The sequence below is a fragment of the Mesoplodon bidens genome (genome assembly GCF_964165515.1).
Source record: "Mesoplodon bidens genome assembly, chromosome: 2".
NCBI lineage: Eukaryota > Metazoa > Chordata > Mammalia > Artiodactyla > Ziphiidae > Mesoplodon > Mesoplodon bidens.
The window spans coordinates 72,176,162-72,195,641 of record NC_138177.1 but is presented as its reverse complement, the minus strand read 5'-3'; the positions used below and the strand labels follow the sequence as shown (position 1 = coordinate 72,195,641).

At 46.7% G+C, this 19,480-nt stretch overlaps 1 protein-coding gene across 1 annotated transcript; it reads left to right on the top strand.

The window, feature by feature from the left end:
- Window positions 1-17,086: 17,086 nt before the first annotated feature.
- HAPLN2 (hyaluronan and proteoglycan link protein 2) lies at window positions 17,087-19,232 on the top strand (the record flags this gene model as incomplete). Its single annotated transcript, XM_081224933.1, has 5 exons — window positions 17,087-17,351; window positions 17,557-17,910; window positions 18,108-18,224; window positions 18,370-18,552; window positions 18,952-19,232. Exons 1-5 carry the CDS (start codon window positions 17,264-17,266, stop codon window positions 19,230-19,232), a joined length of 1,023 nt encoding a protein of 340 aa, XP_081081059.1. The 5' UTR covers window positions 17,087-17,263.
- Between the last annotated feature and the right edge of the window lie 248 nt (window positions 19,233-19,480).

Genomic DNA, 19,480 nt, shown 5'->3' with positions numbered 1-19,480 from the left:
TCAGTTTCCACCATTTTCCCACTCCATCTCCCCTGTCTATCTACCTATCTATCTCATATATTATACTGTAGGCATAAAAGAGGTTTGAAAACTCCTGAATAGGGCAACCTCAAGGGCCCTTTCCAGCCCACAATTTCTGTGTGGCATACTTTGCCAGCCACTCCAAAAACCTAATGGCCATAATTCCTTGACTCAAGATACTTCCTCTGGCCTAGGACCTTGAACTCCTGTTCTGCCTGACTCACTCATTTGATAAACATTTATTAAGGGTCTTCTGTAGGCCAAGGGCTAATAATTGTCCTGTTGGACCTCACCGTCTTGTGGGAGTGTAACAAGTTACCAGGCATTTATATGAGTGAGTGATGAGAGCTGTGGCAAGGTCAGGACACAGTGCCACAGGGGTAAGAGGAGAAGCCAGGGCCCCTGAGGGCTTCCTGAAGGAGCCTCTCCCAGCCTGTAAGCCTGTCCCTGGGGGCTATGTGGGACTGCAAAAGAAGAAATGGGCCTCCAGGAGTTCCGTGTTTCATGGGGTCTCACACTCCTCACAAGAGTTGTGAGTAATAAAAGCCATTGTAAGAGAACAAGAATACATGGCTATTATAAAGTGAGCTTAGGGTCTTTCTATGCCGCCATCTTGGCTGCTCTCAGTTCTGCATGCTGGGAAGTCCAAGATCAAGGGACTGGGACGATCACCTTCTGGTGAGGTCCCTCTTCCTGATTCATATCCGGCACTTTCTTGCTGTGTTCTCTCGTGGTGGAAGGGGCCATGACTACTTATAAGGAAATAATCTAAAATGCAGACATAGCAAGATCAATAGAAATATTTATTATGGGAATATTTATAAGATGGAAAAATTGTAAAGAATTTAAATATCCCACAACAGGAGAATTGCTAAATAAATTATAGTGTAACCGTAAAATGCACTAATATGTAGCTTTAAAAGGAGTCTTAATAACTTGGGGGAAATGTCTATGATATGATTGAAATGAAAAAAGCAGGTACAAACTGGTTCCTGCATAGTAAGAGCTCATCTATGTTAAAAATTCATAGGCAATGGCACCAAAAGGAATAAAGCACGTAGGAATTTAACACAATATAACAGAAGAAGAGCAAGAGTTGCACACTGAAAATCACAAAATGTCATTGAAAAAAACTAAAGAAGAGCTATGTAAGTGGAAAGATACATTTGTTCATGGGTTGGAAGACTTAAGAAGATCACAATATTCTCCAAATTGGTCTACAGATTCAACACAATCTCTATCAAAATCCTAGCTGGCTTTTTTTGCATAAGTTGACAAGCTGATTTGGAAATTCAAATGGTAATGCAAGGAGTCCTTTTTCTCGAAAAAGAACGAAGTTGAACGACTAACACTTCTCAATTTCCAAACTTACCACAAAGCTGTAGTAATCAAGACTGTGGTTCTGGCATAGGCTAGATATAAAATCAATAGAATAGAAATGAGAGTCCAGAAATAAACCCATACATTTATGGGCAATTAATTTTCAACAAGAATGCCAAGACAATTCAATGAGGAGAGAATAGTCTTTTCAACAAATTATGCTAAGACAACTGGATAGCTACATGCAAAAAAAAAAAATGAAGTTGGACCCCTACCTCACATCATATGCAAAAATTAACTCAAGATGAATCAAAAACCTAAGTGTAAGAGCAAAACCTCTAAAGCTCTTAAAAGAAAACATAGATGTAAACTTTCAAAACCTTGGATTAAACAATAGTTTATTAGCTATGAGTCCAAATGTACAAGCAACCAAAGGAAAAAAACATAAATTGGACTTCATCAAAATTAAAACGTTTGTGCTCCAAAGGACACCATCAAGAAGTAAAAAGACAGGGCTTCCCTGGTGGCGCAGTGGTTGAGAGTCCGCCTGCCGATGCAGGGGACACGGGTTTGTGCCCCGGTCCGGGAAGATCCCACATGCCACGGAGCGGCTGGGCCCGTGGGCCATGGCCGCTGAGCCTGCGCATCCGGAGCCTGTGCTCCACAACGGGAGAGGCCACAAAAGTGAGAGGCCTGTGTACCGCAAAAAAACAAAAACAAAACAAAAAACAAAACAAAAAAAGAAGTAAAAAGACAATTACAGAATGGAAGAAAATATTTGCAGTCATATTTATGATAAGGTTCTAATATCCAAAAAATACAAAAAGAACTCTTACAGGGACTTCCCTGGTGGTGCAGTGGATAAGAATCCGCCTGCCAATGCAGGGGACACGGGTTCAATCCCTGGTACGGGAAGATCCCACATGCCACGGAGCAACTAAGCCCATGCGCCACAACTGCTGAGCCTGCGCTCTAGAGCCTGTGAGCCACAACTACTGAACCCGCGTGCCACAACTACTGAAGCCTGTGTACCTAGAGCCCGTGCTCCACAGCAAAAGCCACCACAATGAGAAGCCCACGCACTGCAACGAAGAGTAGCCCCCGTTCACCGCAACTAGAGAAAGCCCTTGTACAGCAACAAAGACCCAATGCAGCCAAAAATAAATAAATAAATAAATAAAATTAAAAAAAAAGAACACTTACAACTCAATAATAAAAAGACAACACAATTTTAAAATGGGTAAAAGATTTGGATTGACATTTCTCCAAAGAAGATATACAAATGGCTAATAAGCACATGAAAACATGCCCAACATCATTAGTCATCAGGGAATTGCAAGTGAAAACCACAATACAATATCATTTCACACCTTCTAGGATAACTATTATTTTAAAAATGAACAATAACAAGTGTTGGTGAAGATGCGGAGAAATGAGAACCCTCATACATTGCTGGTGGGAAGGTAAAATAGTGCGGCTGCCTTGGAAAACAGTTTGAAAAATTCCTCAAAAAGTTAAGTATAGAATGTATGACCCAACAATCCCACTCCTAGGTATATACCCAAGAGAATTGAAAATATATGTCTATACAAAAACTTGTACACAAAATTTCATAGAAGCACTATCTATAGTAATAGCTAAAAAGTGGAAACAATCCAAGTGTCCATCAGCTAATGAATGGATAAACAAAACATGGTAGATCCACAATGGAATATGATTAGGTCATCAGAGGAAATGTGGTATTGATACATTCTACAACATGGATAAACTTTGAAAATATGTTAAGTGAAAGAAACCAGACACAAAAGACCACATACTGTATGATTCCATTTACGTGCAATGTCCAGAGTAGGCAAATCCATTGACATAGGTCAGTTGGGAAGAGGAAAATGGAGAGTGGCTACAAATGGGTGGGTGGAGGGTTTCTTTTCGGGTTGCTGACATGTTCTGGAATCAGTGGTGTTGGTTAAACTTGTGAACATACTAATACCCACTGAATTGTACACTTCAAAGGGGTGAATTTTATGGTATGTGAATTATATCTCAAAAAAACCCAAAACACCAAAAAACCACAAGCACAGTAAAAGAACAAGAGAAGAACACTAACATGTTACAGGCAGTCATTCTGAGATGAAGGAATTATGAGTAAGTGCATACCCTTCTTTATATATTTTCTCTGAATTTTAGTTTTTTCTACAATTAACACATTTTATCAGGAAAAATAACTTTAAAACAGCAAATAAATACAAATCAGAGTTCCTCAGTGCTGAGGAACTTGGTGCAGAAATGAGGAGAAATATGATTGGCAACAGGGAGACCTTCACGAGGAGGTGAATGTGGCCCTAAGATGACCAACTCTTTTTTTTAACTTTTTTTTTTTTTTTTGCGGTACGCGGGCCTCTCACTGTTGTGGCCTCTCCCGTTGCAGAGCACAGCCTCCGGACGCGCAGGCTCAGCGGCCATGGCTCACGGGCCCAGCCGCTCCGCGGCATGTGGGATCTTCCCGGACCGGGGCACGAAACCGTGTCCCCTGCATCGGCAGGTGGACTCTCAACCACTGCACCACCAGGGAAGCCCTAACTTTTTTTTAATACATTTATTTATTATTTATTTTTGGCTGCGTTGCGTCTTTGTTGCTGTGCACGGACTTTCTCTAGTTGCGGCAAGTGGGGGCTACTGTTCGTTGTGGTGCGCAGTCTTCTCATTGCGGTGGCTTCTCTTGTTGCGGAGCACAGGCTCTAGGCGCGCTGGCTTCAATAGTTGTGGCATACGGGCTCGGTAGTTGTGGCTTGCGGGCTCTAGAGCTCAGTCTCCGTAGTTGTGGCACACGGGCTTAGTTGCTCCGTGGCATGTGGAGTCCTCCCGTACCAGGGAATGAACCCGTGTTCCCTGCATTGGTAGGCGGATTCTTAGCCACTGCACCACCAGGGAAGTCCGAGATGACCAACTCTTGAATTCCTTTCTAAATTTCTGGAGCAGAATGAAATCCTAAAAATTAGGTATTGGGTTATCTTTCTATACTCTAAGTCCGCACACAGTGTCATAAAAATCATACTATGCTAACAAATCCCTCTGGTGCATAAACTTGTGTAACATTTTCCTCCACCTCTTCTCAGTTGTTTATTCATGTATTTATTCTATTACTGAAATCTGAGAATGAAGGAAGAGAAAAGAGCTTGTGGTTGCAACTACAACTGTGGGGATTTTTTTTTTTTTTTTGCCACACCATGTGGCATGCAGGATCTTAGTTCCCTGACCAGGGATCCATCCCATGTTCCCTGCAGTGGAAGCACGGAATCTTAACCACTGGACCACCAGGGAAGTACCAAATGTTGGGATTTTTGAAAGCTTATATCACAAATATTGGCAATGTTTACCTAATATAATGTTATTTTTCTTTCTGTTGGGAAAAAAAAAAGGTGCGCCTATGTGTCTTAGGGTTTTTTCTTAGACTGATGTTATTTCTTAATCCTCAGGTCTAGGCAGTTTGTAATTTTCCTACTTCATTAACCATTTAAGTTCGTAAAAACAAAAATATTACAATCCCTTGTGCAGAGTGCTTTGCTATTTAAAAATAGTGGGTTTTGGGGACTTCCCTGGTGGTCCAATGGCTAAGACTCCGTGCTCCCAATGCAGAGGGCCCGAGTTCGACCCCTGGTCAGGGAACTAGATCCCACATGTACGCCGAAACTGAGAAGTCGGTATGCCGACAACAAAGATCCCACGTGCCACAAATAAGACCTGGAGCAGCCTAAATAAATAAATAAATAAAAATGACTCAAAAAAATTAAAATAGTGGGTTTTATTTAAAACAGTGGTTCACAGTTTAAAATATCATTTTCACAAACATCATTTTATTTGATTCTCAGCCTAATCCCAAATTGTATATAATCTTCCCTATTTGTAGGTAAGTAACCTGAGGGCCAGTCAGCACAGAAAACAGAAATGAAATGGTCTCAGTCACAGATGGCTGTTCTTCTTCTTTTTTTTTTTTTTTTTTTTTTTGCTGTACGCGGGCCTCTCACTGTTGTGGCCTCTCCCGTTGAGGAGCACAGGCTCCGGATGCGCAGGCCCAGCGGCCACGGTTCACGGGCCCAGCTGCTCTGCGGCATGTGGGATCTTCCCAGACCAGGGCACGAACCCGTGTCCCCTGCATCGGCAGGCGGACTCTCAACCACTGCACCACCAGGGAAGCCCTAGACGGCTGTTCTTTGATGCAATCTGGTGTGGGTTTCTGCTTAACAAACATTTATTTCTCTTTGAAGCATCATTGCCATCTGCTCCTTGGTACCACGCTTCTCTCCAATTTGGGTCAAGACCTGTCTCTGAGTTCTGCATCACTGTCCCTCTAGTTCTTGTCTCTGTCTTTCCCTGGCCTCAGTGTCTCCTTCTGTGAAGGGGCTTGGAAACCCCAGTGTGTGTACATGCTGGTTGTGGTGGTGGAGTGGTGAGAATGGATGAGGGAGGGAACTGCAAAAGGGGCCCTCTTTCTTCTGTAGTTCTTGCTGCTACTTCTAGAGTCAGCCTAGAGAAGTGAAGTTTTCAAGGCAGCAGACATTTCCACTTGGCTTGTTTTTTATATTTTTAAAAATAAAATACTTCCAGGGACTTCCCTGGTGGTCCAGTGGTTAAGAATCGGTCTTGCAACGCAGGGGACGCCGGTTCCACCCCTGGTGGGGGAACTAAGATTCCACATGCCGCGGGGCAACTAAGTCGGGCGCCGCAACTAGAGAGCCCACATGAACCAACTACAGAGCCCACGCACTGTGGAGCCCTCGTGCCACAACTAGAGAAGCCCGTGCACCGCAATGAAGAGCCCGCGTGCCACAATGAAAGAGCCCGCGTGCCACAACTAAGACCTCATACAGCCAATCTATCAATCGATATTTTTTTAAATGAAATATTTCTAGATACATCAGTAAAAATGCCATGGAAAAATTTCTGAACGGGGGCAGTATGAAAGACACCAGTATGAGTGGAAGTAGAGGTGGGAAAAAGGACCCTGCTGGAAAGAAAAGCAGCAGGGTATCCCACCTCATTCTTTCTCTTGTCACTGCTGCCACGAATACGAAGGAAAACGCTTTGAGGTATTGGGACTCTCTCCCTCTGAACTGAAGCTTAGCTCAGCCTTGTCAAAGCGAGTCTGAAGGGCACTCTGAGTCTGGAGGACGCCCCCAGAACTTTCAGGTCTCTGCTATAGCATTCCCATCTCTGAATATCGTCCGCAGTAAACAAGCGGTGATTCTCCAACAGTGCACAGGACTCGAGCTGTATAAGGAGCCCAGCACTCTGCAGGGCCCGTCAGCTCCGGTAACGCTGCCTTCTCGCGCCACCTGCTGGCTACCATATGTATTGCATATTAAATCATGAAAAAAATTCATACACATAAATACATAAATGCCTTGAAAGTTTGGAAGGACAGACAACAAAATGTTAAAATTTATTTTCTCTGTGTGATAGGATTAAGTTTCATTTTTAAAAAATACTTGCTTATTTATTTGGTTGTGCTGGGTCTTTAGTTGCGGCTCTTGGGCTCCTTAGTTGGCGGCATGCAAACTCTTAGTTGCGGAATGGATGTGGGATCTCGTTCCCTGACCAGGGATCAAACCCGGGCTCCCTTCATTGACAACGCGGAGTCTTAACCACTGAGCTACCAGGGAAGTCCTGGGATTTTCCTTTTTAAATGTTTTTATGTTTGTTAAACTGTCCACAATTAAATGCATCATTGTGGAATCAGTTTTTAAGAAAGCAATAAAAGTTGCCCTCCAATTTAAAGATTATTATTCTATGACTCATTCTGGCTTCATTTTTACATTTAAATATTTGAGCTTCCAGGAATTTATTTAGTTTAAGGAATGAATTATGGATCATATTTTTTTCCCAAGATAGCTAACTGGTTGTCCAACCTCTAGCAGTCTCCAACAATAGGCATCTCGTTAAATAAATTATGCTACAGCCACCCACTGGAATACTATGCAGACATGGAAAAGAATGAAGAAGCTTTATGTCATATGATGATAGGACTGATGTTCACAACATATTATTAGGTTAAAAAAAACAAAAACAAAAGAGGGAGCAGTTTGTATATGATCCCAATTAGATTAAAAAAAGAATATATGCATGATGTATGTTTCTATTTATGTGAATTCTTGTAGACTCTTAAAACCTTTATGGGAGGTACAGAAGAAGCTTAACAATGGTTTAATTGTTCCAGGAGGAAGTAAGAAGGAAGGAAGAAAGGAAGGAAGGATTTTACTTTTCATTTTATCCCTTTATTAGTGGTTTAATTCTTTTTCATTATGTTCATGTATTAATTTTGTTATGTTTTGTGATAAATAAAAATAAGTGGGACATTGACATTGATTTGTATGTGTTTATGGTTTTTAAAAATCACGTGATCCCTTAGGATCAATCAGTCAATATCTGTGTTTTGATTGATTCTGTTCCCTTTGACACTTCTTCCCCTTACCAACAGTAAGAGCTAAAATATATTGAGTGCATTCTATGAGTCAGGCACAGTTCTAATTATTGATGCCATTATCCTCATTTTCAGAGGAAACCAATGAAGTAAAGAGAAGTTTGCCTAATGTTATCCAGTTAGTAGTTTGCCTGAGATTTATCTCCAGACACTCAAATTCCAGAACCTGTGGAACTTAACCATTATGCCCTGCCCTTTGGTTAAGCTTGCAGAAATTAAAGAAAGAAAGAAAACGGCAAATTTATTTATTTATTCAGTAAACATTTTCTGAATGCTAGTATATGCCAGGTGAGAAAACTGTTAAATTGTTTCTTGGGAGGCTTCCTGGAGGAAGAACAATGGATGCAATTTAAAGTCTCTGATGTAGCTAATGAAATTGAGTTGCTGTAAAAATGGTGGCCCATTGGAGCAGCAGCCTTCGTAGCCTTAACTACAAGAAGGCACTGCAACAATAGCCCGGAGCTGGAAACAACCTAAGTGTCCATCATCGGATGAATGGATAAAGAAGATGTGGCACATATATACAATGGAATATTACTCAGCCATAAAAAGAAACGAAACTGAGCTATTTGTAATGAGGTGGATAGACCTAGAGTCTGTCATACAGAGTGAAGTAAGTCAGAAAGAGAAAGACAAATACCGTATGCTAACACATATATACGGAATTAAAAAAAAAATGTCATGAAGAACCTAGGGGTAAAACGGGAATAAAGACACAGACCTACTTGAGAATGGACTTGAGGATATGGGGAGGGGGAAGGGTAAGCTGTGACAAAGCGAAAGAGAGGCATGGACATATATACACTACCAAATGTAAGGTAGATAGATAGTGGGAAGCAGCCGCAGAGCACAGGGAGATCAGCTCGGTGCTCTGTGACCGCCTGGAGGGGTGGCATGGGGAGGGTGGGAGGGAGGGAGATGCATGAGGGAAGGGATGTGGGAACAGATGTATATGTATGACTGATTCACTTTGTTATAAAGCAGAAACTAATAAAAAAAAGAATAAATGAACCTATCTAAGTAATTTAAAACCTCAAAAAAAAAAAAAAAAAAAAAAGAAGGCACTGTAGAGGATTCTTGCTGAGAATGGCCACTTCCTTCTAGTGCCATTGCTGGTCCTCTGCAGGCTGGAGATACAAAGTATCCTCCCCTCAAGGAGTTTCAGTCTCTCAGGGCACTCATGTGTTAGTTCTACAAGTGGATCTGCTATTCCAGGGAAGCAGAAAGCACTAGGATGTTGCTTTCAATATAGGGAAGTTGAGAAGTGGAAAAACAATTCTCAAAGTTATTTTTTAACTCACGTCAAAGATTTATTTAACTCATTAATGGCAGAACTAGGAAGAAGACAAAAGAGCTGCTTTGAAGAGCATTTGAGAAACAGGGATTTATATAGTCAGTAAAAAAAAGAATGCCGAAATGAGATTGCTAATTTAGGGCTTCCCTGGTGGCGCGGTGGTTGAGAGTCCGCCTGCTGATGCAGGGGACACGGGTTCATGCCCCAGTCCGGGGGCATCCCACATGCCGCGGAGCAGCTGGGCCCATGAGCCATGGCCGCTGGGCCTGCATGTCCGGAGCCTGTGCTCCACAACGTGAGAGGCCCGCATACCGGAAAAAAAAAAAAAAGATTGCTAATTTAGATATGATTTGTCAAGTTTCCAGGACAATAAAACCGAAACACCTTTGTGGTTAACTTCTCTGTTGGTCAATAAAACCCTATCATTTTATCAACTTCTCCAAGTTAACCACTAACCATACAGACTGTAAATGTTTCATCTTTTTTTGGTTGTAGATTATTTATCAAATATACTATAACAACAAAGTTACATTCTCCAGGAGAGTCAGTTGAGTGTCAAGCAAGCTTTTAGACAATGCTCTAGAGCGACATCAAACCAAACCAAACCAAAACCCCCCTCCCCCCAAAACAAAACACCCAACAACCAACAAAAAAAGCAATTCTCATTTTACCTTTTCTAAGTTTGGAGGAATTATTCTTCCACAGAAGGGAAGAACTCATCTAGGTTTGGAGATGAGCTCCCTGGGTTACTCACTAACAATTAACTATCTTTCTCTAGACATCAGTTTCTTTGTCCATAAAATGGGAATGTTAATACTGTGAGAGTATTTATGTTTCCCATGTGAGAGAATGTAGAGCTATAAGTTAGGGCTCACTTTTTTAAATTATTCACATTCTGGCCTGAAAATGGTTGATTAATACTTGCAAATCTTCTTACTTCTGGGCTTAAGTTTGACTAACGTGAGACTGGGAGTGAGAGTCTGTACAAAGTAAAGTCAGATCCAACTTAGACTGCCTTGAAAGAGAACAGAAGCAGGGATTTGAGAGAGCAAGCCTTGAGGCCTGGGAGTGTGAGAAGGGCTGATAAAATGAGGACTCAGGAATCTCAAGGTATTTGCAGAGGTAGATGAACAAAAACAATTTTATTTTTTTAAATTGATGTTATTGAAGTATAGTTGATTTGCCGTGCTGTGTTAGTTTCTGCTGTACAGCAAAGTGATTCAGTTATACATATATATGCATTCTTTTTCATATTTTTATATGGTTTATCACAGGATATTGAATATAGTTCCCTGTGCTATACAGTAGGACCTTGCTGTTTATCCATCCTATATATAATAGTTTGCATCTGCTAATCCTAAACTCCCAATCCTTCTCTCCCCAGCCATCCTCCACCTTGGCAATCACAAGTCTGTTTTCTATGTCTGTGAGTCTGTTTCTGTTTCATAGATAAGTTCATTTGTGTCATGTTTTAGATGCCACATATAAGTGATATCATATGGTATTTGTCTTTCTCTGTCTGACTTACTTCACTTAGTATGATAATCTCTATGTCCATTCATATTGCTGCAAATGGCATTATTTCATTCTTTTTTATGGCTGAGTAGTATTCCATTGTATATATGTACCACATCTTTATCTATCTATCTATCATCTGTAAATGGACATTTAGGTTGCTTCCATGTCTTGGCTATTGTGAATGGTGCTGTTATGAACATAGGAGTGCAGGTATCTTTTCAAATTATAGTTTTCTCCAGATATTTGTCCAGAAGTGGGATTGCTGGATCATATGGCAACCCTATTTTTAGTTTTTTGAGGAACGTCCATACTGTTTTCTATAGTAGCTGCACCCCAAAAGTACAATTTAAATGGCCCACTTGAATATAGCCATGAACTGACTGTGACAAACAGAGACATGATTAGTAATATGTAAAATATAATTGTTAAATCTTAGTAACCATGAAAACAACTTCTAGACTTTTGTCTTTTACTGTTCTCTGCACTTTCCAACATTTTATTTTACCCTCATCTACCTCTGTGATAGGACAGGTGTTATCTCACTAGCCTGAGCACGTCATAAGGTCAAGAACTTCCTAAGTTCATTTACTGCATTGCTCACACAGTTGTCTACACCCTGAGGCCCTTCAGAAAAGGGGGACTTCAGAAAAAGCACTACCTTGGCCACACCCCTCAGCCACCACGCCCTCAGGATAGAGATGGCTGAGGAACCTGAACATTTGCCAGGTTGAGATGAGGACAACCAGATATCCCCACTGTTGTCTTTCAAAACCTTTCAGAGCCAGGAAAAGGCTGCCCATAGAGGCAGCCAGCTCTTCCCTCTGGATATCTTTGCTTCTAGTTTCTAGGTTCTGATCAGTACTGAAGTGGGCACTGTGGGTCCCACTTCTCAAGAGCCCCAAATCAAGGGGCGGGAGTGACGAACAGGGAACTGAGTTCTGTCAGGACTCCTGGGCTGGGCGGGGCAGCTTGAGATGGGGCAGGGTCAGGGCTCCACCTGGCATCTTAGGCATGGTGGTGACATCCTCCTGTTCTCCACAGAGATAGAAATAGAGTAAAATGGAAATACAGAGAGGGACACCCTCACTGTTAAGAAAGAGCCCCAGCCCCATGAGGGGCCCCCGCTGTTCTTGGAGGGTGTGGCTAGTTCAAGGATGCTCAAGGATGAGGGGGTCTAACGGATCTCAGCTCTTTCCCATCTCATTATCCCCTTCTCTAGCAGTTTTCCAATTTGAACTAACGATTATAACAATGAACCTCATTCACAGTGTGCTTTTCACTGGGTAGAAGGCTGCTCCATCACCCTCACACCAGCCAGTCCCATTGGGCAGGTGTGGTGCCCATTCGATAATTAGAGAGACTGAAGCTCCAGGAGGTTGGTATAGAGTCTCATAGGAAGTCAGCATCTGGCTAGAATGGGCTTCCTGATTCATGGTCCAGTGTCCTTCCCATTAGCCCATGTGGCCTCATGCCCCCTCCAGACTGGCAGCCCACCCCCCACCAAGGGCATGGGCCACATCTTCCCCTTCCTTCCCACCCTTGACTCTGTCTACAGGACAAAGGCTGTTCAGGGTACAGTGAGGCATCCTGAGCGGAAAACATGTCTTTCCACAAGGCTGACTCCCCCAGGCTCACCCTGCACATGGTCCTGCAGAGCAGCCAGGATGCAGCCCCACAAAAGGCCTGAGCCTGGGTTAGAAGAAAGAGGAAGCCTGGGGCCTCCCAGGGAGGAGGAGAAAGGTGAGACCCAGCAGAGGAGGAGCGAGAGACAGCCCTGCAGCGACTGCTGGAGACTCTGCGTCGGCTGAGGCAGCTGGGTGTGAACGCAAATTTCACTGGAAGGAGAGGGAAGCCCCACCCCCACCTGGCCCTTCCCTGCTATGCGCCCTAAAGTACCATTTTGCTGACTTTCCAGTCCTTCATGCAACAATCCCGTAGTAAACTGGGCCCATGCTTGCCGTCACCAAAGATCCAGAAAATGTCTGCTGAACGTGCCTGGAGGGTGGAGGCTGAGTCTGGGGTGTCAGGGAAAGAGGTGTCAGGACTCCATGCTCCTCCTAGATGATTCCACCTCACCCTGGTTGGTAGGCAGCAGGAGTAGCAAAGCCCTCTCAGAAGATGCCAGAAAAGATGCCAACTCAAGCTTGAGCAGTCTTACCTCATTCCTGTCTCGTAGTGTCTTCAGGAAGAACTGAGAATGAACGTGACCTGAGCAGACTGAACAGTTTGGTTATTCACGCTGTATTTATTCTTGGTCTGTTCCTTTCTCATTCCATCCTCAAGGGGTTCTCTTTGCATCTATCGCATAGTTCTAGGCCTTCCTCCCTGCCAAACTCAGCCTTTTACGGATTTATACACCAGAGACTTCCGAACCGCAACTCAGAAGTGGTCTGGGGAGAAAGGAGCAACGAGGGGTGAGCCTGGGAATCAGGGTGTGACCGGTCAGGCCATGGAGGCTTTATACCTCCCCCTCCGCGTAAGACTGTTTGTTTGTATTGGGCAGAAGCCAATCAGATGCGCGGGATCAGGGTGTCCTGGCAGAGGAGACAGGCGGCTATTTGTTCTTGTTTGTCCTTCTCTCTGGGAGGAAGAGGGAAGGGTTTAGGAAAGGATGGAGTGGACAGGAAAAGACAGTCAATCCAATCTTAAAGAGCACCGTTGGAGTGGGCTCCATGCTGTCAAATGTGGCCCCAGTGAAGACCCTGCAGCTCCGGGGATGACTCGGAGGGTCGAGGAGAGGAGTGCAAGAGGGATTAGCCGGAAATGCAGAACGTTCTAGGCTTGACTCAACAACTGCATTCTGTGTGGTCTTGGACAAGTCACTTTCCCTTCCCTCTGGTAAATGAGGAAGCTAAGGATCCTGAAAGTGTAGGATTTAGTAACGTGAAGCCACTGATGTTGGGTTGCAAAGAGAAAAGAAGGGCAAGAGGCGATTTGAAGCTCGAAACATTTCTAAATGGCTATTTACGGAGGGAGTGCTCCCTTTGCATTGACAGCAGACAAAAAAGAAATGTGCTTATTCTGGGTGTTGGAAACGTTCTATATCTTAATCTGGGGCTGGGTAGTTACAGGGTGTGTACACATGTCAAAATTTATTGAGGTGTACCCTTAGGATCTGCGCTTTGTTGTACATAAATTCTATCTCAATAGAAAGGTTTAAAAAATGAGCTTAAACTCCAGTAGGAGTTTAGACTTCCAAAAGAACTTCCTAATAAGAGGGATTTTAGAGAAGTGAATCTTCACTCGGGGAGGTTAAGGATCTCCCTTCTCTTGAGAACTTTAAGATTATTCATCTGCTGAAGGAGGCGATGGGGAACTAGGGAACAAATAAGATGCCCTCTCTCGGAGAACTTTCCAAAATCCTTCCACCCTCAGAAATTCCCATGTCCTTCCCAGAGACAGCAAAATCCTCTGTGCTATCTAATTTCCATCTCTCCCCATGCAATGCTGACTGCTCACTCTGCTCTTTGTGGAGTTCAGCCATTTCCCCGGCCTTACACAAAATCTCTTTAGAGCCGTGAAGCTTCAATATTGAGGGAGACCTCATTTCAACCTTCTCACAAAACTTCTCTCTCTCCGTCTCCCCATTTTCTCCTCCTTGGGGATGTCAGTTCCTGTTCTGAGCCCGCCTCCACCCAGGCCCTTTTTCCGGTGGCGTGTGCCAGCCGGTCCTGCATCCCACATCCCCAGCTGTTGACATTTCGTTGCCATTACCCACAGGATAAAGAAAGGGCCCCTGTTATTCAACAATAGGGGAAAAGAAGGAGACAATGGGAAATTGTGCTTCCGATGGGGTGGGGACAGAGAAGGAAAGGACAGACAGATGACAGACAGGGGAGCTGGACAGAAGGGGTCAGGTTTTTTGAAGCAACTGGAGGTCCTGGAAGTCTGATTCCCACCTTGAGAGCCTCTTCCCATAGGCAATGCGCACCCAGGCACCGGAGGGCAGAGGTGAGGGCTTTGTTGGGGGAGGTGGAGTGGTGCTGCGCAGAGTAGGCCCGTATGGAAAAGTGGAGGCAGCTGGAACTTGACACTTATGGATCTTTGAGCCTCATTTGTAGTTCACTCCATGCCCATCAGTCCAACATCCTTATACCCACCCATTAATCCATCCTTTCTCTGGTCTAAGAGCATCTAGAAGAAACGAGGAACCCCATTCTCCACAATATTCCAGGTAATTATTCCTGGGTTGCCTCCTTTACTCTATCCCTCTTCATGGGTTCCCATGCCTCTTCCTAAGCCGTATCTTCCCCTGGGCCCAGGACAGTGAGTGCCACAGACACAGTGCCTGGCCACAGAGCTGGACCCTAGTCACTTAGGCTGGCTTAGTGGAGTGATGAGTGGGGGAGTTTTTGGTACCTTGACTTCTTTGAACTCAGGGCAGAAGCCTTTCCTCAAAGGTGTGAAAGGAGAGAGCACGATGATCAGGGGCCCAAGTCCTGGGGCTCTTAGATGCTTGGACCTCCCAGGGGCCCAGGCAACTCCTTCGCCTGGAACCTCTTCCTCCAGCAGGACAAAAAGCTGCCAGTCACTGCTCCCTCCATCTCTGTGAAGAGGCTCACTTCTAACAGGTCAGTGTCAAAATATCTTACACGGTACTGTTGATCAGAATGTTCATAAAATAATTATCAGTGAAATAATTTTATTCTATACCTAAAAGTGTCCCATAAAAATTATGAATATTCTCTTAAATAAAACTTTATAAGTGGAAAAAAAAATGGTGGGGGGAGGCACTGGAGCTGTTGGCCGCTCTCTCATTCTCTGTAAGGGGTATTAAGAAGATATGTGTGCGCCTGCTTTGAGAAACAGAAAGAGAGATCAGTGACTAAGAGCTTGAACTTCATGTCAAGTCTGGATTCAAGTCCCAGCAAACCCCTCCTCTTACTAGCTGTGTGACCTCACTCAAGTATCTTGACATGTGAGCACCTTTGAGCATATATAAATGGGATCCATAGTTGTTCCTACCTCATAGGACTGCTAAGGGGAGTAGATATAAAAGTGTACATGTAAAGTGCCTAGAGCAGTTTCAGGCACGTTAAACTTTAAACATGTTGCTGCTGGCTGTCATTACTATGGGTCCCTCAATCGGTCTCATTTCCCTCTATCACTGTGCTTACCAGGTTCTCCTGTACAGGAGATGTGTTCTCTCGCTCAGGTCCCAGTCCCAGTTGCTTTCCTTTTTAACCATTGGGAAGTCCTTTCTGCACCTAAACCCTGTCTTTTCTGCTGCATGCTCAGCTCTGGCCTTCACCTGCAAGAAGATGGAGTCCAGCTCCTTAGCTTTCCGACTCCTCCTCAGTCTTGCCTTCCTCTTGCCATGTCCCTGTTCTCCTTCCCAGAAGTCCTTAATGTGAGCTCATTCATTAACACACATATTTAGTTAGCACCTACTGTGTGCCAGAAACTATGCCGGGAGCTGCAGATAACAACTAACATGTACATAGCCCTTACTAGATATCAGGACCTATTTAAGCATTTTACATATATTCTTCTAATCCTCACAGCTGCTCAGTGAGGTAGGTGGGCTACTATTCACCACATTTTACTGATGAGGACATTGAGGCAGAGAGAGGTTAAGCAACTTGTTCAAAGTCATGCGATTAGGAAGTGGAGGAATCAGATCTCAAAAAGGAATAAAACTAGGTTAAGGGGTCTTTAGTCTAATTAAAAAAAAAATGGCCAAGGTGATAAAGAATAAAGAATAGAATAAAGAAGGGGGGAAAATCAACTACTGAAATAGACAATTGTGTCTGAAATCATTTTTAATAGCCTTATAATTTTTTACTTTATAATTACTGGAAAGCTCACTGACATAGTCTACATATGCATATGTATTCCTTTCAGATCCACACTGCTAATTTAGCTGCTAATAGAAATACTTCTAAGAAAAAAAGTCCCCAGTCCAAGGCAGTAGGGGAATCAGAGGAGTAGACCCCAGTGCACTACAGCGTGATGAAGTGCAGGGGAGAGGAAAGGTTTCCCAGAGGAGGTGAGGCCCAAACTGATTGCCTGTAAGAAGAAGGTGAGGGTGAACTTGGACTGTGTTGGAGCCAGAACATGTCTGGAGCACAGTGCAGAGGGCACAAGTAGTGAGGAGTAGGGTAGGGGGGCAATGTTGGTGGTGCTGGGAGAGTCTGGATCACAGAGAGCCTTGGAAGTTGGGTTCGGACACTGGATTTGATCCTCACGGCAATGGGGAGTCACTGTTTTAAGCAGGAGAGTGACAAGACTATATTTACTCTGGCTTCAGATGAAGAATGGGTATTGGGAGAGGACAGAGACCACAGCTGGCAATCCAGAAGGCAAGACTTGGGAAGTACAACTTGTGCTGAGAATGGATAGGTGGAGGAGGTGCTAAATTAGGACCTGCTGACTGAAGGGATGTGAGAGAGGAGGAGGGATGGGCTCAGGAGGCCTGGCAGGGAGTGGAGTTAGTTACTGCCCCTCCCCCATTACCTTCCTTTTGCTAACAACTTCAGCCCCTTTTTCTGCCCTCATGGCTTCCAGCTGGACAGTCCCCTCTCAGGAATCCCTGATGGGAGATCTACCCTGTTCCCTCCACCCCATTCCCTTAGTCCTAAGGAATGCCCACCCTTTGTGCCCTGCAGACTGTGCTGGGCTGACTCCCCATCATGCAAGGCAGGATCAGTCTCCCCACTCTCTGCCACTTCCTTCTCCCTTGGGCCTTCACCACCTTCCACAGAGCCCTGGGGGACTCAGGTAAGACCTTAGCTCTGCCCAGAACCTGGGGGACAGTGGTGGGGAAAGTGGAAAGGGCAGCTGTTGGAGATACTCTGGGGCTGAGAGTCATTGCTGAGTGAGCAATGGAGGAGAGGGTTGGGGGAGCCTGGGGTACAGGGATATGGGTAGGCAGTTGGGGCATTGAGGGTCGGGTGTTCCTGCCACTGTGGACCCCTCTGCTCAGCGCCCCACCCTGGCCCCCACTACCTCCTGCCCCCCATCCACGAGGTCATTCACTCTCGTCGTGGGGCCACGACCACGCTGCCCTGCGTCCTGGGCGCCCCGCCTCCCAGCTACAAGGTGCGCTGGAGCAAAGTGGAGCCGGGGGAACTCCAGGAAACGCCCATCCTCATCACCAACGGACTGCACGCCCGGGGTTACGGGCCCCTGGGGGGGCGTGCCAGGATGCGAAGGGGGCATCGGCTAGACGCCTCCCTGGTCATCGCGGGCGTGCGCCTGGAGGACGAGGGCCGGTACCGCTGTGAGCTCATCAATGGCATCGAGGACGAGAGTGTGGCGCTGACCCTTCGCCTGGAGGGTGAGGCCCTTCGGTTACTGCCCCGCTCCTCTCCAGGGGTGGTTCGGCTGTCTCATCTTAGGCCTCCGAGGGCTCCTCCCCAGCCTCTCCCCCGTCTGCTCCCGGGGTCCCCCTAGCCCTTTTTCCTAGGCTGCACCGCCCTTCCTTCCCCCTCTCCTTCTGCCGGCCCTCCCCAGGCTGTCTGCCACCCCCCCCAGGTGTGGTATTTCCGTACCAGCCCAGCCGGGGCAGGTACCAGTTCAATTACTACGAGGCGAAGCAGGCGTGCGAGGAGCAAGACGGACGGCTGGCCACCTACGCCCAGCTGTACCAGGGTGAGCGGCCGAACACGGGCACCGCCCAGGCGCCCTCCGGGCTGTCACGTGGACCCCAGTGGAGGCGAACTCCGGGTCTGCTCCCGCCTGTGACGCCTCTAATCGCCCGACACCCCCTCCCCACCCCCCGCCATTCTCCCCCCAGCGTGGACCGAGGGTCTGGACTGGTGTAACGCGGGCTGGCTGCTCGAGGGTTCCGTGCGCTACCCTGTGCTCACGGCGCGCGCTCCGTGCGGTGGCCCAGGTCGGCCCGGGATCCGCAGCTACGGGCCCCGCGACAGGAAGCGCGACCGCTACGACGCCTTCTGCTTTACCTCTGAGCTGTCAGGTAAGGGGGCGGGGCGAGCCAGCCTCAGCACCGGAGAGGGCGGGGCCTGACCGGCTGCGAAGGAGGAGGATTTAGCCTGTGAATGAGGCGGGGCGGGGCGAGCGGGGCCAGGACCCGGACCTGAAGGATGGGGCGGGGAAGGTAGAAGGCAAGTGGCTTGAGATCCCGGGCCAGCTCCGTGGTCTCTTGAAGGCCTCGCCCCTCCGCCCACCCAGGCTCCAGCCTGTCTCCCGCAACCTCACCCGCACCCCCAGTCTCGTTACTCCCACTCCTCCTACCCAAGCTCGGACCCACCCGACCACACCTGCCCCCCCCGACTCTGCTCCCCGGGAGTCTGAATCCCGCTGCGCCCCGGCTGGCCCTTCTCTGGATCAGTCGGTGACCCGCTTCGGTCCCCAGGCCAAGTGTTCTTCGTGCCGGGGCGGCTGACGCTGTCTGAAGCTCACGCGGCGTGCCGGCGGCGCGGGGCCGTGGTGGCCAAGGTCGGGCACCTCTATGCAGCCTGGAAGTTCTCCGGGCTAGACCAATGCGACGGAGGCTGGCTGGCGGATGGCAGCGTGCGCTTCCCCATCACCACGCCTCGGCCGCGCTGCGGGGGCCTCCCGGATCCCGGAGTGCGCAGCTTCGGCTTCCCCAGACCCCAGCAGGCGGCCTACGGGACCTACTGCTACTCCGAATAGGGGCCCACAGCGCCCCCTCCAGCGCGCACGACAAAGCCTGGGAATCGTGTCAGGGGTCTCTCGCCGCCCCTTTCCCGCAAGCCTCCCCTTCCATCAGACGAGGAGTAGTCCCTCCTGACCCACCTTCTCGGCCGAGGGCTGCAGGCCGAGGATCCCGGCTGGCCCTGCGTCGGGGAGGGTAAGTGGTGGCGCACCCGGTGGCGGTGCGCGGCTACGACCCTCGGACCCGCGGCGATTCGCGCGCCCCG